Source organism: Spinacia oleracea, chromosome 1 (assembly GCF_020520425.1).
Source record: "Spinacia oleracea cultivar Varoflay chromosome 1, BTI_SOV_V1, whole genome shotgun sequence".
Lineage (NCBI taxonomy): Eukaryota > Viridiplantae > Streptophyta > Magnoliopsida > Caryophyllales > Amaranthaceae > Spinacia > Spinacia oleracea.
In genome coordinates this window covers 107,163,427-107,185,772 of record NC_079487.1, presented here as the reverse complement: position 1 = coordinate 107,185,772, position 22,346 = coordinate 107,163,427, and the positions used below count along the sequence as shown (strand labels likewise).

The window sequence follows — 22,346 nt, the reverse complement described above, 5'->3', positions numbered from 1 at the left end:
TAAAAGACCATTTACATAAATTTATCTTTTAGTGTTTTTATTTTATTTTTTAAATAGAATTAAGGGAAAATCTAACACCTTTTATATTCGGCAACTTTTGTGTAAGACCTCTTTACCGAAAAGACCACTTTGATTGCTAACTAATTAGTTATAGTGCTTAACTAATTAGTTTCAGTGCTTAACTAATTGATTTAATTGCTTAACTTATATGACACCAAAATGATCTTTTGTATAAGACCACCTTATATAAAAGTTTGTATTTTATAATAGCGGTTTTCATTAATTTTAAGGGACTAAAATGAGACTTTCAAAGTTTAAGAAATATTATCACCTTATTCTTATTACTTATTGAATCAGAATAAATAAATCAGAAAAAATAAATAAATAAACAATAACAGAAAATATTCAGATTAGACCAGACCTAGAGCACAAGATACAACTAATTGTACACATGATAATATTTTTTACCTCAGAGTAAAACCAAGGCAACAACTCAGCATAGTGTGGCTTTTAGCCTAGAGCAGTGAGTAAAGACTAAAGAGAAGCATTGGTTAAGCCAACACCCAAAAAAGAAGTGCTTTTTTTATATTTTTATTTTTGACAACAGAAGTGCTTATTTAAACCCAACACTTCCTCTCTCTCATATCAACCCATAGATTTAGAGAGAGAAACTGAAAAAGAGAGGTATATTTAATACTCCTAATTAATAAAATAAATAAATTCAAGTGTAGTAAAAATAGCAACAAAGATTTTAGGAGGGAAAACAAAATCTCTTTGCAACTACTCTCCTCACTCACTATTTACTCTACTCTGCCACTCTACTCTAAAAACAGAGAAAATCTCAGATTATAGAGAGAGAAGCTAAACTACCAAATTTTGGAGAGAGAAAGTGTTAGATACCAAATTCCCAGAAAAAAAAACCATCTTCAATTTTCACTCACTTCATTAAATTTGTACCTAAAAACCCAGAATTTGACCTAGTTAAGTTCAGAATTTGAAAATTCAAAGTTTTGTTTAGAGAGATAGAGAAAGATGTTTGCAGCTGAGAATGGGTTGAGAGGAGATCCAAGGCTTCAAGCTATCTCTGAAGCCATTAGGGTTGTTCCTCATTTTCCAAAACCAGGTTTTTTTTCCTTCTTTTTTTAATTTTATTTATGAAATTTCTGGGTTTTTAATTTTCTGGGTAAATAATAGAATAAAAAAAAGAATTAACATATTTTGAATGATTGTTGAATTTGTTAGGTATAATGTTTCAAGATATAACGACATTATTGTTGGACCCAGAAGCATTCAAACATACTATTGATATATTTGTTGACAGATACAGAGACATGAATATCTCTGTTGTTGCTGGTATTTATTCTTCCTTTTTTATTTTATTTTATTGCTGTAAATTTCTGTAGATTTGCATGTTTTTATGTTTTTTTAAAAATTAATTTTAATTTGTCAAATGTTGGTTTTTTTTTTTTTTTTTTATTGTTGAAATAATAAGTTTTTTGGCTGATACTATGATAATGGGTTCATTTTAATTTTTAAGATGTTAAATTTTGGGTAGAAAGTTAAAGAGGCATGTAGTTTTTGATTTTTTAGTTTTTGTTTTAGGTAAAATGTTTGGTAGGCCCTTAGAGTGACGGACTTATGACCTTATAAAGCATGCATAGTTCGATTTGGTGTTTATTCATGGAAAATGTTTGGTCGGCCCTTGGTGTAACTAACCTTTGTGAGAGATCATACGATCACGCGATTACTGCGTGGGTCGTAAACTCGGGGGTGGTACACGGATTATTTTTGTTTGGACTTGGTCTACAATAGTATTAGTGTGGACCAAAATTCAATAATTTTCTCTAGCACTTTTTTAGATCTTTATTGTTTATATAGTGACTATAATAAATTAAACACTAACATTTTTAGATATAACAACTAGTTTTTGTATTATAGAAACCCTGTGTTTTTTAAAGTGCCACCAATTTGATTTTTTTTTTCTTCGTGAGAATCCTAATATAAACATGCCAAAATAAATTAGTAGCAAGTTGTTAGAGCTTTTTTAGGCATGGTTCACAATATATTTAGTGTGGACCAGGTCCATTTAACAATTGGTGGTAAACTCTCAGGGTTACGGGCTCACGGCCTTAGGGGGGGAGGGGGCATGCGTCCTTTTTTTTTGGTGTTTATTCGTGGAAAATGTTTGGTTGACCCTTAGAGTAACTAACCTTTGTGAGTGCAAGTACGGTCACACAATTACAGCGTGGGTCGTTAAATCTGAGGGTCAATGTATCATTATCCTATTTTTTGATGCAATGTTTGGTATCAAGGAACTAGCTTTGGCTAATTGGCTTCAATGGAATATCTTAACATGTTGATTTTACTAGATTTTGTTTACCTAAATAATGTTTAAAGCCAACTCATATTATCTATCATAGCCAATTTATCATTTAATTATTGGTTGGGACCGCGGTTTTAGTGGTTCTAGGTAATCTTTAGTTTCCTCCTTTTTATGTTTTATAAGCACATTAACAAAGGAGGTGAACAAAGTACCCATAAACTATGCATAAAGTATGTATTAGGAAGATGAATCCGGGTTGGAAAGATAATTACTCCACTTGTAAGTAAAGATAAGATATTAATACATGTAATAATGACAGGGTCTGAGTAAGAAATTCGTTTCTTTTGTTAATTTTTTAGTCATTAGAAATTACTCAATCTTGTGGATTAGTACTACCTCAAACCCTTACTGGTTCCGAAACATGTTTGAATGGACTGTATTCAGTTATTCACGACTCCACGCTTACTTTGGTGGAGCTTGATTTGTGTTAATAAACTTCCTCCTTGTACTTCCCCTACCAATTTTTTTTAACCCTTGTTAACAATGAAAGGAGTAACATTTTCATTTAAAACCAAAAGTTATAACCTAAAATTATGCACCTTGAAGTAAAAATGTAAAATCGTACAAGTTTGAGCAGAAAATGGAATGCCATGTACGCCATTCATTCACTGATTCATTCGCCGTGGTAGGAATGTAGTAATTTTCAAGTGGAGGAAGTATATACTCTACATAACATTTTGTTGTGTCTTGAGATGTGACATTATTTATAGATTTGAAGTCTCCTTGTGGCCTACATGGTAGTCTGGTCTTATTAGTTCCCCCACCCTCCTCCTTTTATGGCTTTGCCTCTGATCACACAGAAAACAACCAAGTTTTGATTATTAATTATAGTCCTTTTTTATGCTTTTTTTTGGTTCATATGAGAGTCACCAGACCTCGACTTTTCTTTGGAAAATACCCCGTTTCAAGGACACAATGTTTTCCTTTTGTATTTAATTATCTTTAAAGAGGCCAAGAAACAAGGGATTACATACTTCCATCCTCAAATTTGACTCTTGTAGGGCAAGGACCTAAAGAATGGGATTTAATCGTGTATGTTCTTTCATTTCTTTGTTTTCCGGTCTTGTTTAATGTACTTTTTAAGATTAAGGGACGTGGCTATCGACAATTTTGGACCCATGCCTATTGTGTCACCTTTCAAATGTCAATCATTTGTTCTGGAAGCAAACTTTTGCCATATCGAGCATAGTTTAAGAGAATTTGCGTTCAGTTGGCATGTAATTGATAGGACTCTTATCAACTATTCCATATATTGTAACTCATATAGATGATTATAGTGGCTCTTGTAATCTTGTGGCTCGTTGGCTTCTACTGAAGTTGATGTACGAGTTTCATTTTCTTTAGAACGGTATTGTATACGTCTTAGGCTGAATTCAAAAGTTGATATAGAATACTAATCAGAGAACTATTACACCATTTTCTTGGTGTTGGTCCTGTCGTGCTTTCTTATCAACTACTAGTTATTTGGATTTTGGTACGAGCATGTGTCTGTAGGACTCTGCTATTATATTTTTGTGAAGAACTGAAGCATCCTTTTCCCATTCCGGAGTGTGGAGCCAATGTGGGTTCTTGAGCTTATTAGAGGTTTTTACTGGTTGGACCTTGAAAGTGTTAGTGTTAAGAACTTTGATGGCCACGGAAAGTGACGACTACGTTTCCTTACCTTATTGCAAGATGTGATTGTCATTTTTCCTTACCTTGTAACAACTTGCATAGTTTTGTTGTAATGATTATGATATATTGATGAAAGTTGATGTTTGTAGGGGTTGAAGCTAGAGGATTTATGTTTGGTCCTCCAATTGCTTTAGCTATCGGGGCAAAGTTTGTTCCATTGCGTAAACCAAGAAAATTACCTGGTATGTTCAATAAAGTTGATGACTATGGCCAGTCGGTCTCATTCCAAACTCTTGAGCCTCTGTTAAATTGACTATGGTTATTTTTTCTTTTGAATGATGTAAATGTTTGGAAAACATGGTTTTTCTGGCAGGAGAGGTGATTTCTGAGTCGTATGAACTAGAGTATGGAACCGACTGTTTAGAGATGCATGTTGGTGCCGTTCAGCCTGGTGAACGTGCATTGATAATTGATGATCTAGTTGCTACTGGTGGTACACTTTGTGCAGCAATCGGACTTCTTGGTAAGTTCGTGAATTAAAATTAGATTCACTCTTCATTTTATTATATCTACCTTATAATAGAATGACACCGTATCATATTCTGTATATGTCTGTCTCTGAATAGAACGAGTTGGTGCCGAGGTGGTCGAATGTGGCTGTGTTATTGGATTGCCTGAAGTCAAGGTAATTGCTTAACTAGTTTCACCTACTGAATTGCTGTGTTTGGAGAAAATCCCGTTTCATTTGTTTTGTTTTATTCAATTTCTCTCATCATAATATGAAGTTTCTTTGGCATTAGAATCACATTTTGCAGCCTTGTTCAGACTTCAGATAAATTTGTTGCTCCTGACTTATGAGCTAGAGTAGTGGCATACTCTGGTTACCTTTTGGTTTTCAGTTCTACTATTTTCTGATTCTGTGTGTGCGTGCGCGCGTGTTGCAGGAAAAATTCAAGCTTAGAGGAACGGCACTTTATGTTCTTGTGGAGCCGCGCCAGTTAGAAGACTGTCGTTTAAGGTAAAATAAACACGAACATGCATTGTTGTTTACTTGATGTTATAGAATTTTATTTGCTAACCTTGCCTAAGAATTTTGTTCTGATTATTTGTAGGTCAAAACTGGATACGCGGAGAGAGGCTGAGGATTTTAGTTTATCGAGTTGAAAATTTGGAATCGAAATGGAGCTTCTTTGATACCAAACAGAGGCTAATTGAGCCCTATTGAAGGCTGAAGGCTGAAGGCAATGGAAACTGGGGGCACACTCATTGTTTATTACTTAAATCAGAGACTGTACTACTCTTACCCTTCCCAAAAAAAAACACAGAAAGTTTGTATTCAATTCAACTTATAAGTGATAATGCTCCTAAATATGTTTGTTTCTGTTTATTAGTAGACGTTTATTGAATCCTGGTGCTCGTACCATGGTTTTGATGTCGAAATTTTAATTCTCGAACAGGATTACATTCATATTTAATTGATCTTGTATTGTTGTTCCGTGGATCGGTTTAAGTTTTGAATGATCCAGATTCCAGACTACCTCAACGAGAAAATAAGCGAAAAGTAATTGCAACTTTTTCAACAAAACAGTGCCTAAATTACACGATGATTAAAAATGCAACAAGTTAAAAACACTCTCCTCAATGAAATGTTTTATTCATAATTACGTAAAAATGGGCTACACGATAAAAAGAGAGAGCATACACCATTCTCAGTATTCACATATAAGTGCAACCTGTTGCCGCATGTACCCGGGAAAACTTACAAGTTACAAGGCCAAAGGTAAATGTTCAAGGAAATTGCCCATGTTACACACAAGGGAGTGTAAAAACCTACGTCTGTACTCAATGGTATTCATGTTTCAAAAAGCTGTTTTAAAACAGTCTCTCTAGGTAAACCTTGATTACCATTTTCATTTGAAGAACTATCAGTTTGGAGAGCAGACCTGATAAAATTGTTCACCTGCTTTCTCAACTTTGCGTTATCAGAAAATATATCTCTCAACACAACCCTTAACTCATGATCCAACGTTTTCTTCAAGTCATCGTTATTTGAAAGCGTGTTAGGTGCAGGAGCCAGTTGTTGAGTCTGAAACATATTACCACAGTTTAGTCAAAGGAAAATAAAATATCTATTGCGCTAATCAGAAATAACTGAGCTGAAAACGATGTTTAAAGCAGCGCATACCTCTGCCAATAAAACACCAATTTGCTTGTCAGAATCTGCCAGAAGATCCAAAACATCTGATATCGAGGATGAATCAACCGTAAAATTATTATCTACAATCTTAATATTACACTCCAGAAGCTGACTCTGAAGGGTTTGACAATCATGTAATAGCTTTCTCTTTGCTGCCAAAGCATGTTCATTTCTCTCCATTTCTTGCTGTAAGAGTAGCTGAGAAAAAAGGATGTGAATGAGTCAAGGCAAGAAGGAAGAAGAGAGAAGAATCTTTAGAATCACCTGAGATGTAAAAGGAAAATCCATGCACTATTTTTACATATGCTACGATTTTACAGACATACAAGACTACCTTACTTTGAAATAAGAGGAACTAGTAGAATGCTGTAAGAAAATATTTATGTTAAGAAAATGGCAATAGAAAGTGACAGAATTAGGCCATGGGTGAAGTAATCAGTTAGCGACAGTTGTCAAGAGAAATAACCTAAGTAGATGACTATCATAGGTAACACACAGCCATAAAACAAAGTGACTATTAGAAGACAGAAGAGCAAGATGGAACTTGCAAAGACAACATAAATATTTATCCGTACAAGCAACACCGTAGGCGGACACAACTGAGGATCCTTTCTGCGGCCATGGCAAAGTTATATATAGCCACGGGGATTGAGGATGAGTTTCTTCTTAGACAAGATAGAAAATGGATCCTACTACAGGCTACAACATTTTGACACCAAGAGGTTTAACCAAACTAAGTGTGTTGAAATCTACTCCTATGTCTCTATTTAACCAGCCTGCAAGTTCAAGACTATAAAAGAAAAGTCTGAAAGCACTTGCATCTCACAACTACTTGGTCTGCACAAGTATCTTAAATAATACAGACCTACCCAATTCAATGATAACAAAACATCAAATAAACTTCAAGGAAGCTCCCCACTTTTACCAAACAATAACAACAATTTCTGAAATTTCAACCACATAAGAAAGCAACATTATCAGACAAAAAACAACAGGCAAAAACCTACCTCCACTTCAGTCTTTTCCTGTAATGATTCATCGAGTTTTTGCTTCAGATCAACTTGAGATCTTCTCAGAGATTTAACCTCCTTAACAAGCAGCTTGATATCCGATTTAGATTTCACCTCTAGTTCTTCATGTTGCTTTAACAAGATATTAAGTTGGTCTTTAGTAGCTTTTAACTCTCGAAACAGTTCATCCTTCTCCGGGAAAGCAGATAGGCTCATGAAGTCTGCTGGCAACTTGGCATCCTGAATATTTTTCAAGACAGTTATGCAATGTAGAAGCATAAGAAGTTTTAAGCTGGAGAATCAACAAGAAATTAGATAAGAAATGTACTTGAGATTTCAACTGAAGCTCAAACTCTAGCGACCTTCGCCGTAGTTCCTCCATATCCCACTGCATTTTTGTAACCCTTTCTTTTTCAAGTGACAGTGCCTGCTGGAGGTTTTCTTTACTCTTCTCTTTAGTAGTTTCAAGTTCAACTTCCAAATCCTTCACCTGGAAAAAAGGAAATGCAGGAGACTGTCACCAACGGACGACTTTACGAGGTAACAAAAAAAAGCAAGGATAGGGAATGCTGATTGCAACCGTAAGAAAAGCCTAAATACCTTTGTAGTAAGGTATTCCTTGACAGCAACTTCTTGATTCAATCTTGAAATAAGATCCTCCATATCTGTTTTCGCAGTCACTAACCTGCGCTGTATGATCATAAGAGTTCTATCAAGTTTAGGCTGTTGATCTCTCGGAAGAACTACATCTCCAATACTATATTGCAGTTCTGAACTGCTAGGGCTCCCCATGGTCCTAAAAGCCTCAGCTCCACTGGGAAGGTCAAGAGATGCTTCACTGAGCAAGTTAGGAGCCCATGAATTTGACATTTCACCGCCTCTATAAGAACTCAGGTCACTCCCTACACTCTCATTTGAAGTCTTCCGTATATGGTTGACTACCTTGATAGGATCTGCCTCAAATGAACTACCTGCCCTATCAACAGCCAGACTCGCAGACTTCAAAGCACTCCCATTATCTGTAATATGTCTACTTTGCCCCTTATGCTTTTTGAAACTTTCCAATTGGTCCAGGATACTTTCTCCCATCAACAAGCCTTCGTCAATATTAGACATGCTGTACTTAACTATCTTTTCCATTGGACTTGTCAAATCTTCGTCCAAGGTCAACTCTTCTAGACCGACTTCAGAGACATCATCCCTTCCAAAACTGGGACTTCCAAGTTCAGATGTTTCATAAGCAGTGTCACTACCATAATCTGATGCTATTGATGAACTACTAGCAAGTGCAGGTAAGCTTAAACTTGGATGGTTTTGATCTGAAGATACACTGCTGGTTGTAGAAGGATTTTCTGTAGAAGGCGGCTGACTTGCTTCTAGGAATGCTGAAAATTAAAAGAGAAATAAACTTCTAAAAAAAGAAGAAAATTAAAGCAATTAGAAAAATCAAGATACCAGAAGAATGTTAATAGTATAAGTCCAGAAATATGGTTCTCCCTCCCGATCCAAAATTGGAGTCGTTCATTTCTTGTGATAAAACATAAAAGTTATTCTATAATAATACCAACATAATTTTAACTTAATTTCAGCAGATTTTTAATGTGTGAGAATTGGTAAAACACTTTGTATTTGATAGTAGTTAGTAGATCTAATATTATAAGATGTGTGTTTCAATAGACATGAGTAAAAGAAAGAAGGACACATAGATTAGATATAAGCCTTAGCTGTTACGGAGCTCATACAAGATCTAGCAGCTGCTTCTAGCTCGAGAAAAGATGCCACGGCCATACTCCTAGATATATCAATGTCTGAAAGAAGTTTCAACATCCACTCTTCCAAAGAGCACCTTCGCTGCAACCATATTGGAAAATGTTTGTTTAAGTTACTATTGCATACGTACCAACCAGTGATGGCTTAATGTGAAGAAAGATAAAATCCAAAAAGATGCAAGAAATACGAAGCATATAAAACTAGATAGAGGTGAATGGAGGAAGGTATCTTTGTGGACGACAACAGAAAATAAATTCCTGGTTCATGCAGCAAATATCATTCTTTTGGGAATTAGCTTTGGTATTGTTGTTGTTGCTCTGTTATTATGAAACTAAAGCTAAAGCAAGAAATAATATTAAAAGGGTAATGGTATTGTCGTTGTTGCTCTGGTATACTAAAGTTGTATGCAAGAAATATGAAATTAAAGCTAGAGCAAGAAATAATATTAAAGGGTAATGCGATTCGTTAAGGCTGACAAACCTAAGTTTCAGCAAAGAGATAAAAAACAGATGGTTGCTTAGCTACTGTACTAACCTCTTCCAAGAGTGCCCTGCTCTTCATTCGCAAAAGACCTTTAGGAGGAGCAGATGGGAGACTTTTCTTAGGAAATGCCCTTTTCAGCTGCGTAAGTACAGTGGCAGAAAGAATAAACAAATAAATAACTAAGAATATTGACCCAGTAGTCTTCAATAATTATGGGAACATTTGTACACTTTATCTTTATTAGATCTTCAATCCAATCATATTCAGTGACGAATATGAAAATAGAAAAAGCGATTAAATCTTCACTTACATCAGAAAATAACTTAAGAAAATCATTAAATCTTCTCAGCACTCCTCGTGTAGTGGTAACTCCTGCTGGTGATTGAATACCCACCAAAATCCTGTAAAACTGTTAAAAGATCAAATGTTAACTAGGATCAACATGGCACATGGGCAACAAGGCTAGATTTAAAGGAGAACTAGAAATAGAAGATCTATCTCCCGAAAGTAAATCTACCATACCCTAACACACTGGTACCCAAAGTGTCCCTTACACTCTGGAACTACATACATAGTATTGCCCCTATAATTTGTTATGGGCCTAGCTACACTTAAATCGAACATACATGAGTGCAAGCTATTTCACAACACATGCCAAGCAGAAGACAAAATAATGTGATGTTATCATATTAAACAGTCTATTTTGATCCAAAATCCATACTTCATACGAGTATAGCGTTATTTAGAACTACATTTAACCAAATTTAGGGCAGGGTTCTCCAACTACCAATACAAATTTGAAAAACATAATTAACAGAATGAAAAACAACATCTAACCCTTGGCATAGATAAACATTGGAGAGACATTCAATTTCTGTACCACTACAGGATCTGAAGAACTTGATCTTGATTTTGGAAGCGCAACCCAAGAAGGAATAGTAACACAGTAACTCCATCCAGAGCGAGGATCATGAGGCCATACAGTATCACGACCACCCTACATCAGTAAAATGTTTCTAGTTAACAAACTACACTCTAGAAGTAGGTACAAATGAAAGAAGAATGTCAAATTGACCCGGATATACAGTGACAGTCAGTATGAATAAGCTCCAAGTCGAAAGTTTCAATGTTACAACTGGCAATACCAGAAAGGGTACTGAATTTAAGTAACCTAAGCACCTTCCAGTCAACAGAACAATGGAAGATCTTGACTTGTGCAATTGATCTCACAATTATACAAATAAAGCCAGAGATATAGGATAGAGTTCAGCAGTTATATAAAATATCAAAAAAATATCCGAATAATTACTTAAAAGAAATCATGCAAACAACCCATGCATTTGATAGAGATGGGAAAAACTTGTATTCATCAAATAAATGTAGAGTCTTCACACTATAAAGCTACAGCGATGCCTGCAAAAAGGTTGTTCACATGAAAGTGATGAAAACCTACCTAGTACCCACCACATATATTCCTCCAAATTAGAATGAAACTAAGGCCCGACACTTTTCACCTAAAACAAATAATTTTCAGGTTTTATAAGTTTCAGATATTTTCTGCTAAGGGCTAGCTTACATCAGATGAGAACAGGATTAGGAGTGAAAATAATCTATTTTCAGAACATACAAATATGTGAGGTAGATAAGGTTACAATCTTTGAATGATACAAATCATACCATGATCATATCTTGCATTTCCTAGGTCAAGTCCAAAAGTCTTGTGCAATAATAATAACTAAGGCCCGACTCTTTCAAATTATAATAACTAAGGCTCGACTCTTTTCACCTAAAATAAATAATTTTCAGGTATTATGTGTTTAGATATTTTATGCTAAGGGCTAGCGAGTTCAGTTCACGACTAAACTAAGTTTACATAAGATAAGAACAGGATTTGGAGTGTAAATAATATATTTTCAAGATATACAAATTTGAGAGGTAGATAAGGTTACGATCTTTATTGATACAAATCATACAATGATCATATTTTGCATTTCCTGGGTCAAGTCCAAAGTCTTGTGCAATTGCATAAGACTACATATTTACTTCATTTTCAATGCCTATTAATGAGCACGAGTTGATTAAAAACCTTGCATAATGAAAAATTCTATCACCTCTTAGTTCATAGGAACACCATTTTCACCACAAACACCATACATGCTTATGGATCAACAGAATAACTAAATCATGCATAATCACAGATACACATTATACATCTTCCCTGTCCCCAGCGCCCTTCAAAAAGGGGTCAAAATTCCTATCCATATGTAATCTAAAAAACGCAGACATTCAAAAGCAATGACAATTGACAAACAATGCGCCATTCATCCAATTCATTCTTTACCCCTAGTCTCCACTATTGCAATATTCACAGTCACTCGATCACACATCATAAGCAACAAGGATTATCATATTTACCATGAAAAAGACTAAGCCATTAATGCAGTCAATCACATAAATCACAAACTTCCTTATCGTAAATCTCACGGATCCAATATAATCAAAGCTCTAAAAATTCCACAAGATTGCTTAAATCATTAAGCTCAATCGCCGTATTAGTCAACAAGCAACTAATTATATATTAAAAAAAAAAACAATAACAAAACACTAACTTAAATTATAAAACATAAACAGCAAAATTCTGAACTTAAACAAGCAAAATAACAAAAACCCAGAAAAGAGGAAAGAGAAAAAATAGTACCCATTTCTTAGGAGGGGGACTCCAATCCATCCCCATAGGCAAAGGGGAGGTCCCATCATGACGATGCTTGGGTGGACTCCTCCCCCTGATCATCTTGATCTTCCCCAATTCAATTTCCGCAACAAAAATCAATAAATTGAGGATCAAAAATTCAAACCCTTGTTAGGGTTTATCTAATTTGATCCGATCGATTGAATTGTTGCATACAATTGGTGTTTGATTTGGGTTTTGTCAACCAAGTAAGAAAATATTCTTAATTACTTAGATTAACAATTGATTAAAACAAATAAATGAGGTGACATTCAAAGATGACGAAGAAAGAGAAGAGAGAGAATTTAGAGTTTGCGTGGGATTGAGAGTGAGACAGAGACTGGAATTGTTGTGCATCAAAAAGGGACAATTTTGCAATTTGCACAACCTTTGTGTTTTTCTTTCACCCTTCTTTCTCACGTTTAGCTCTGGTTTTGGGTCCTATCTAGACTTGTACAAACCCGTACTTGGTCACCAAGTTCGACTTTAGTCTAGAACGAAAACGAGCAGTGGTTTGATTTGATTAATAGAGCCTTTGAGGGTGTATCTGTTTCGGTAAGTAAAAGTTATGTTATGAAAAGTCCTATTGAGATATAATTTATGACGTGGTTTACATTATTTAGGATAGTTTTTTAGAGTTTACCTTAATTTTTTTTATTTTTTTTTACACTATATAAAGTTTGTCATCAATGAGAATGGACAATAATATTTTTCCTTCAATAATATTTTACATGGTATCAAGAGTAGTTTAGATCTTGAAAACATCTATTTCATACTTCGTTAGGTCTTTCTTGTGAGAATAGTAAACATATACTTTGTACCGTACTTCGTAAGATCGTAACTAATTGGAATATTGGATAGACTCTCCATATGGGTTGGTATTCAGAATGGCTAACTTAGGCCTTGTTTAGTTCACCTATTTCAGAAACTTATAACTTACTCTGTATTTCATATCAGATCACATAAGATTAGATCAGAGCAGAGCAGAAAAAATAAGTCCAAATCAAATTAAATTAGAAAAAATAAGTACAGTTTAAATCAGATTATTATTATTGGTAATTATCTATATTATTGTTATTATTACTATTATTTCATTAATATTATTGTTTTAATAAAAAAATTGATATAAGAAAAAACATTAACATAATATTCAATCTCATATAACAAAATCAATAACTAGCTAAAAGGAGGAGAAAAAATCGAATCGATATGTCCCGGTCATGTCCAAATCAAAATTGATTTGTCAAGATCACGTTCAGATCAGAAGTCATCTGTTCAAATAAAAATCGATATGTCAAGATCATGTCTAGATCATAAGCGATATGTCCAGATTATGTCCATCTCATAACCGACCTATCAAGGTCATGTCCAGATTAGAACACAGTTGTATAACCGATCTGTCTAGAATCTAGATCATGTCCACATCATAACCAATATATTTAGATCAAAATCGATCTGTCATAATCATGTCTAAATCGGAACCGATTTGTCTAGATCATGTCTAGATCAGTACCCATATGTTCAGATCTGATTGATCTATCCGGTTCATAACCGGCCTGTCCAAATCTCCAGACCATGTCTAAATCAGAGACGGTATGTCTATATTATGTCCAAATCAGAACCTATATGTCTCAAAATTGATATGTTCATATCATGTCTAGATCATATCCGGTTTGTTCAAATCATGTCTACATCGAAACCAATATGTCCAGATCTAGACCGGAACCCATATGTCCAAACCAAAATCGATCGGCCCAGATCATGTGCAGCTCAAAGCCGATCCGTCTAAATTATGTCCAGATCAGAATCGATTTGTCCAAATCATAACCCATATGTCTAGATCAGAACCGATATATCCAAATCATAACCCATATATCTAGATCAGAACCGATCTATCCAGATCATGAATGACCTGCGCAGAGCATGTACATATTAGAGCCGACAGACCAAAACTCATATGTCCAGATCGTAACCGATTTGTCTAGATTATATCTAAATAAGAACCAATCTATCTAGATCATGTTTAGATAAAAACTAATCTATCTAGATCATGTCCAATACTAGATAGATTGGTTCTTACCTAGACAAGTCTAGGAATGATTAATCATGAGCAAAGTCAAATAAATAATACGAAATATAAAAACAATATTATAAATTTGAATAACATTTATTTTACCTGTAAATTATTTAATATTAATAATTGTTAGATTTTTATTTAAATTTTAATTCTAAAAAATAATATCAGAAAAAATAAGATCAAATCATATCAGGAGAAACAAGATGACCTAAACGGGACCTTACAAGTTACGGAGTACAACTTATGTTGTTCACTACAGCACTACACTTGTTGTTCACACATATCAGAGTTTATGTTTACGTGGAGTCTTTAGTTATATATGTTGATCCATCTATTGGAGGCCCACCAAACAATGTGTTGCTACTACACAAGTCCAGCCCACTGTGGGATTTAACTTAACAACTAGCTAGTCCACCAGCCCACATCAAACATCCCAACACATGGGCTTCAGTGGAGTGCTAGACTTGTTGGACTTATACAAACTTTTCAAAAGGCAAAACCCTCGCCTCAAGGCCCCTACCGCCCGATCACTCAAGTATAATGGAGGAGGTAAGTTACAATAAATACTATAATTGGCCAATGATCAAGAGGTTGCATTTTTTACAAAAGTTTGAACCTCGAACAAGCTATACATTTTAAAAAACCATGTATAACAATCATTTTAAGTTAAAGAATACATAAAAAGTGAGCTACTTTATAAGAAGTTTTATGTAGTTGAGCAACTTTTAAAAATAAATACAGGAAAAATAAACTTTCATTAGAATATATATATATATAGTCATATGATATCTCAACTAAAATTTTCCATTCTTCAAAACATCTAATAATCTCTATCATATAAGTTGAATTTTGAAGGCTTGGAGCCCCTTTAAAAACTTACTAAGGTATCAAATTTGTTAAATAAATCATTTACCTTTGGAAAAAGATCACTTGAAACCAAAAAAATATATTTTCAATTGTGTGCACATTTACTCATATTTCAAATCTTTTAATAATAGACACAACGCGTGGCAGAAACACTAATGATAGATAACAAAAGAAATAAACAGACAAAATACAAAAGTTGTAACATAGCGTACAATAAGTGAAAGATTATTAAAACTTTAGTGTACATGAATTCTCCTTTCATTATCATTAAGTTACACCTAATCCAACATATATCCAATATCCTACATAGTACTCCATATATCGGAGGGCAAATGCATGACCAGCCAGGATCCTATATATCATAGACATTAGAGAACGTACGTAACATCGGAGGAATTAATGTCTTTAGCACATCTGATTCGTCTTCATTCAAATCATGTTCTAATACAAATCTAGTATCCCTCCATCTAATATGTGACACGTGTAACGCAGCGTATCGCTAAGTAAATTTTATCTACAAATGTATACTGTATGGGGGTAATATGGAGTAACAAAAGGTCTTGTGCGCACTAGGTGCACAATAAATTTATTGTACACCAAAATAACTTTTACCCATTTTTTTGTAACTTTAACCTAGTTTTGATTAACTTTTATATTAGTAAAAAAAACGTTGATAGATAAACATTTTAAATAGTTAAATGATTAATTTTATACATTATTAATGATTTTGAAGAAATAAGTTTTATTAAAATGAAAAAAATTATCACTGAAAAATGGATAACTTTTACATATATAAGCTTAACTTTTAAACATTTTGAGTTAATTTTTACTCTGGTGTACAATATTTATTGTACAACCCTTGTAAACAAGAATTTGTGATGGAGTAAATATTGTTCGCTTTAATTAGGACCCATTGTGTTTTGTAAGAAAATGTATTTTATGTACGACTTTTGTTTGTTGTTCTAAAAATTATACAGACTAACGAAGAAGAATGACACAAAATTTAAGGAGAGTAAGGGGACGTTCTGTTCAACTTTAAAATATAAGTTGCAGGTCCAATAAGTTTAGATATGTTCCTATGAGTTCTAATAAGTTTATATAAGTTTTTTTTGACATAAGCTCAATTTAAGTTACAGTAAGTTTCAATAACAATAATTATAATTATTTTATTATTATTATTATTATTATTATTATTATTATTTATTATTATTATTATGATGATTATTATTATGATTAATTTTTTTAATTATTATTTATTACGGAGTACTCCGTATAGGAGTATAGGACTAGGAGTCTAGGATAGTAGGACTAGTACTAAATTGAGTGAATTCACCCCATATTTTTATTTTCACATGAATAATTAAGTACTCGTATGTATAATAATAAATTCTATATGTGAAATTACTGCTCTAAGACAAATATTTAATCTTTTAAATAAATTATCTTAAAATAGTATGGAATGAGAGTAAAACAACGGCTAAGTCAGGGGCGGATATACTTTGTACATTGGGTAGACAAATGTCTATCCAATTTTTTAATTGAAAAATTATTTTAATAGGCTGAGTATTTTTTTAAAAAAAAACACAAATTTCTTCAATCTAGGAATTGAACCCATGACAAAATGGGACAATAGCATAACTATATTTCTTCACTAACCACTCCAACATCTTGCCTTTATGTTTATTTGTTGCTGATTAAATATATAAATCTTATTTTTATTTGGACAAGTATTTAAAATTCTAGTTTTTTTTTCTTTTTTTCCGATTAATTGGGTCCGTCATTGCGTACAACTACACTACAAGAATTTGTATCTTTAACGACAACCTAATTACGACGGGTCAAAAATCCCGTCGCAAAAGCCTTTTGCGACGGGGTAACAACCAAACAATGACGGGAATAACCGTCGCAAATGTCTTTTACGACGGGTTTATGACGGATTTAAGACGGGATTTCTATTAACAACGGCCCCCTTTTATGACGGGTTCGCGACAGGAAATCCCGTCGTTAATCAACGATTATTGGCCTTTCGCGACGGGATTTTCCGTCGTTAATAATACAATTTCTTGTAGTGCTACTTTGTTGAATCTCATATTCTCATCTGATTTTTAATTTCTACTTTGTATGGTGCGTGATAATATGGTGCGTGATATTCTTTTTGATATTTGATCCAAATTTGGGATTAGTAAAAAATAACAAAAGTTGAAAATAATAAAATTAGTAAAAAAAGTAACAAAAGTTGAAATTATATCCAATCAAGCTAATCAAGAAAAGGAAAATATATCCAATCAAGAAAATCATAGAGATGAAAGCCCTTGTTGGACTTAATAGGTTTGACTTGACCATTTTACAATGAAAATTTTACTTACAAATTACAAATTAATGTTTCGACTTTTAATCATAAAAGTCTACATGATACAAATTGTACTCCATGGATAAAAGTTTCCTATACTATCTCCTTTTCCGTTCATCTTTTTTACCCCATATAAGGAGGTAGATTCCGATGAAGATAACAACAACTCCAATTATGCTGCAAAAAACATGAATACAACACCATTAGAAATTTACAAATTTTTCTAAAGTTAAATACTCCGTAGGGTGATGATAAAGGTCGCAAGTCGCGACAACATTTAGTTGTCACAATCTTACGTGTCGCAGTTTAATTGGTACATATAAGCGCCACGTAGAATATGCGTCATCGTAATATTTTTACTATGAATGCAATAGTTTTACTATGAAAATATGTAAATAAGATAATCGATATAAATAAAGAAACAAATTAGTATTTTAAGATTCTCCTACTTTTTTTTGAAACATGTATAATATGTTATATAAGTTAAATTTTTTGATTTCCAATTTAAATCTTGACACATAAGCATGCCATGTCATCTTTGTGACACGGCTTAAAGGTCGCATGTTGCGACCTTTATCATTTTCGTACTCCGTATATGAAATAATTAATCATATATTACGTACCTTTCTCTTCCTGTATGGAGTGGCTCGTCTACAAAGAATGGGGCAAACACAATTACCATGATGAGAGTAATTGGGCGAAAGACAGATACGTAAAAGACGCCCTTTTATTCAATGACCAATTAGTAAGGAAGGTTGATAAACCGGAAGAGATGATTGTCTAGAAATTAAATTCGTTAATAGACCCCACATTCTTTTATCTATATGCTTCGTAGAATAACAAAAAAGTGGAGTTAATTAAATTTGTAACTGCTTCAACAAAATATACCTGATCGAGAATGACGACTATGATGAATGTCATCGCCGGAAATAGTTACTGAAACCGCCGAAACTAGTTCCAAGCCCACCATTGTCGGATTATAGCTAACTACTCCACTGTAATTAATTAACACAGTGAAAGTATATTAACATCAAATAAAACCTTATACGTATATTAACATCAAATAAAACCTTATACGTATACGTGATCGATCAATTGATCATAATGTCTAGGATGTACTTCATAGTAGTGTAACACAAAACCAATTATTTCGTATTTGATATACTTAGTATAAATATTAGGGACTCCCGCCTGTTTGGTCTTTAATAATACTGAAAATTTGGATTACACTATTTTATTACTCGTGCTAATGAGTTCGAGATGAATTTTTTTTAACATGTATGAAAATTGAAATCTTATTGATAGGGATAATTCATATAATGTAATTATTTCGTGTTTGATAATTGACATAGTAAGAGTTAAAGAAAAACATACCCGAACAAACCACATAGGAAAGCTAGCCACCCCACTATCCAAGTCAGAGAAGTCGAGACGGTTTGGTTACCGTGGATTGTGTTTTTGAAATACATGGTAATGGTTAGTATCATTTAACTTTCAACACACCATCTTATTTGCTTCAAATAAAGTCTTGAGGGGGTGGTACCCAAAATTTGGAATCGAATCCCGTCTACATCATTTATCGCCTTGTCCTTTGTGGCTCTCTCACACCCAAAAAAAAAAAATCACACGGTAGAGATGTTGCATGGCAAATAATTGCCCTTTGTCCATCTCACATCATTTAAGAAAATATTCATAAATAAAAATAAATATATATAAGGGAAATTATATATAATAATTTATATGTAGTAGATTTAAATTTATGGGTTAACGTAATTGGTAAATTTTGGGGCAAAAGAGATCTAACAATTTGTATTGAAGTTGAAGGTTCAAACAAATTAATATTATATTTTATACACATATTGCACATATATTATGCAGATATTACACATGTATATTATAAAATATTAATGTAACATAAATATTGTTTATGCATATAAATTGGCATTATTACAATACATCTCTAAAATTCAGAATACATTAAAGTCACATGTTATCTTTCTCATTTTAACTAGCTTGATCAAAACATCATATATTCAAATTCATATTTCTCGTCAAAACAAATTAACTAGTAGTGGGTTTGAAGTTGGCTTTGGCTACAGTTATAACATCAATATCAAATTTATTGTCAACCGTTACATTTATCATTACCATCATACTCGGGTATGAAGTATTAATTTCTCTCTAATTGACAATGTTAAAAATAGAAGGAAATTTTGTGAAACACTACCTTTAAATTTTGTGGTTTTGTGAATTGCTACCTTATAAAAACTTTTTTTAATTTAACTACCTTATAAGTTTGGTTTGTTTGACTAACACTACCATTTGACGTTTTTCGTTAATGTTTTCCGTCGTGTATTTCTTCTATTCTTTTAAATATCTCTGTTCATTTGTCATTTTGTGCATTTGCCATATTAAATAACCGTTGTAGTGGAGTCCAAAGACGTAAAACATTAACAAAAAACGGCAAATGGTAGTGTTAGTCAAACAAACCAAACTTATAAGGTAGTAAAATATAATTTCCTTTTTAAAAGGTAGCAATTCACAAAACCACCAAACTTAAAGGTAGTGTTTCACTAAATTTCCAAAATAGAAGTATATTGAAGATTCAACCCCTGCAATTACATTTATTCATTTGAGATAAGCATATTATATTAATTAATTCATTTATCATGACTTTCTTTGAATTAGGTGGGAAAGTTCAAACCTACATAGTTGGGCTGGGAGCCTGGGAGAGCCAAAGTGGTAGGCACCTTTGTCGCCGTTGTTTGGCTTGTAATTCTTAGCTTTTATACGGGGACAGTAATAGAGCACGGGCCTCATAAGTGGGTAATGCCCAAGATTGATTACCCTTGTCCTAAGGGTCAAGAAACCACGTACATGTTCTCAAACACCATTACTATTATGACATTCTTTTAATATTAGGAAACTCTATCTTCTTAGCCGTCTCAACCGTTATCGAGGCACTACGTATAATATAATATTTATGTTTTTTTTAGTTAACAACGTATGATCATTTTTAATTTTAAATATGATCAAGTGTCAAGCTAATGTTATAACTTGATACGTGATACAGGAAAAATTGCTACAGAAGTATCTAAATCCTACCAGAACTTCTGGACTAATAGTAACGATGGGGGCAATCCAATGTGTAACATATGTCGCTACTATGGATATCAGAAGTTAGCATACTGGTACATTGATTTCACCATCAAGGGAATCATGATGATCTATGGAGTATCTTGTAAGTTCTTGACAAATTAGAATATTTTTATTTTTAGTGGTCTATATTAGAGTTGCTCAAAAGGAGGGCTGGGCCGGGTCACATCAAAAAAGTTCAAGGCATTATTTCGGTTGGACCCGCCTACCTCGAAGTATTCTTTAACTGAATAAAGTAGATTGTGTTGGTGAATGTTAAGTGATCGGGTACACAGGTAGGTGGTGTGTCGAGTATTAGGTGAATATGATTATCCAAGTAAATGATGGATGCAAATGACTTTATTCTTTACATGGGTGATGAACAGGGGTGAAAATAATTTATACACATACCCTTAGTGGTTTTACTTTTTTTTTGTTTAAATAAAATAAGGCACTGAACAAAGCTTGTACTCCCTCCATTCTTTTTTATTAGAGCATAGCGGCTCTCCAACAAGAACTATCTCTTGGCCAACATTGGGGCTCTTGACTCTTGAGTGGTTCTTGAGGAACTCTTGAGTAGCTTTTCATGGAGAGCTATTTCAAGGTAGCTCTTGCCCAAGAGTTCTCCAAGAGTTGTTTCCTATAGAAAAGTGGAGAGTAACTTTGAAAAGTGGATAATAACTTTGGTTAAAAGACATTAATTGTGGACCATCAAATGGTAAAAAAGATTTTGGAGAGCTCGTTTGAGGAACCAACGTAATGTTGGGTGTTTTTAGGAATGAATTCTTGAGTGTGTCTTGTAGAGTGATAGTGGTGGAGAGAGTAGATAGCCCTCCAAGAGCTCTTTTGAAAGGCCAACCAATGTACAAGCTCCCCTTTTCGAATTGAGATGTTTTTTTATTAGCCCCTTTTAGAATATTTCATTATTTGTTCAACAATTATTCCCCTTTTACCCTTATATTACAATTGTAATTCCCTTTACATCTCAATTAAATATGCAAGTGGTCCCTTTATTTTCTAATTTAACAACACTAAACACTCCACCTACCTATATTTTCTTAATTTTTTCTCTTTCCTACCCACATGGGTGAGATTCTTTAGAGATTCACATGCAAGGTGTCCTTTTAGTGAGTTTTTCAATATTTCATAAGGGATTAATAAACAAGAATGGAAGGAGTATTATTATTGTTTTTATTTTTATTAATCAATTATTTTTATTATCATTATTTATTATTTATTATTTAGTATTTATTATTTATAATTTATAATTTATAATTTATTATTTATAATTTATTATTTATTATTTATTATTTATTATTTATTATTTATTATTTATTATTTATTATTTATTATTTATTATTTATTATTTATTATTTATTATTTATTATTTATTATTTATTATTTATTATTTATTATTTATTATTTATTATTTATTATTTATTATTTATTATTTATTATTTATTATTTATTATTTATTATTTATTATTTATTATTTATTATTTATTATTTATTATTTATTATTTATTATTTATTATTTATTATTTATTATTATTATTTATTATTTATTATTTATTATTTATTATTTATTATTTATTATTTATTATTTATTATTTATTATTTATTATTTATTATTTATTATTTATTATTTATTATTTATTATTTATTATTTATTATTTATTATTTATTATTTATTATTTATTATTTATTATTATTTATTACTTATTATTTATTA

At 32.7% G+C, this 22,346-nt stretch overlaps 2 protein-coding genes across 3 annotated transcripts; one reads left to right on the top strand and one right to left on the bottom strand.

Moving 5' to 3' along the window:
* Positions 1 to 640: 640 nt before the first annotated feature.
* Positions 641 to 5,498, top strand: LOC110788393 (adenine phosphoribosyltransferase 5). The gene is made up of 7 exons (XM_021993040.2): positions 641 to 1,123; positions 1,243 to 1,353; positions 4,147 to 4,239; positions 4,371 to 4,520; positions 4,624 to 4,682; positions 4,942 to 5,015; positions 5,110 to 5,498. Exons 1-7 carry the CDS (start codon positions 1,033 to 1,035, stop codon positions 5,159 to 5,161), a joined length of 630 nt encoding a protein of 209 aa, XP_021848732.1. The 5' UTR covers positions 641 to 1,032; the 3' UTR covers positions 5,162 to 5,498.
* A 137-nt stretch (positions 5,499 to 5,635) lies between these two features.
* On the bottom strand, positions 5,636 to 12,755 carry LOC110788394 (PX domain-containing protein EREL1). Of its 2 annotated transcripts, none has more exons than XM_021993042.2 (10): positions 12,156 to 12,755; positions 10,338 to 10,454; positions 9,768 to 9,866; positions 9,509 to 9,595; positions 8,947 to 9,055; positions 7,805 to 8,589; positions 7,533 to 7,694; positions 7,202 to 7,444; positions 6,183 to 6,392; positions 5,636 to 6,083 (listed from the first exon to the last, which is right to left on the bottom strand). In XM_021993042.2, the coding sequence occupies exons 1-10, from the start codon at positions 12,246 to 12,248 to the stop codon at positions 5,850 to 5,852; spliced, it is 2,139 nt and encodes a 712-aa protein (XP_021848734.1). In that variant the 5' UTR covers positions 12,249 to 12,755; the 3' UTR covers positions 5,636 to 5,849. The 2 variants fall into 2 exon arrangements, with proteins under 2 accessions (XP_021848734.1, XP_021848735.1); XM_021993043.2 differs by having other exon boundaries at positions 10,295 to 10,454; positions 12,156 to 12,188.
* Between the last annotated feature and the right edge of the window lie 9,591 nt (positions 12,756 to 22,346).

Bases quoted from the DNA above. Each gene is read 5' to 3' on its own strand.
- LOC110788393 (XM_021993040.2), top strand. From the start codon at position 1,033: ATGTTTGCAGCTGAGAATGGGTTGAGAGGAGATCCAAGGCTTCAAGCT. The intron at 1,124-1,242 runs GTTTTTTTTCCT...TGAATTTGTTAG, and splicing joins TCCTCATTTTCCAAAACCAG to GTATAATGTTTCAAGATATA. The intron at 4,240-4,370 runs GTATGTTCAATA...TTTTTCTGGCAG, and splicing joins TAAACCAAGAAAATTACCTG to GAGAGGTGATTTCTGAGTCG.
- LOC110788394 (XM_021993042.2), bottom strand. From the start codon at position 12,248: ATGATCAGGGGGAGGAGTCCACCCAAGCATCGTCATGATGGGACCTCC. The intron at 9,056-9,508 runs GTTAGTACAGTA...ATATGGTTGCAG, and splicing joins GCAGGGCACTCTTGGAAGAG to CGAAGGTGCTCTTTGGAAGA. The intron at 6,084-6,182 runs GTATGCGCTGCT...AATATGTTTCAG, and splicing joins TTGGTGTTTTATTGGCAGAG to ACTCAACAACTGGCTCCTGC.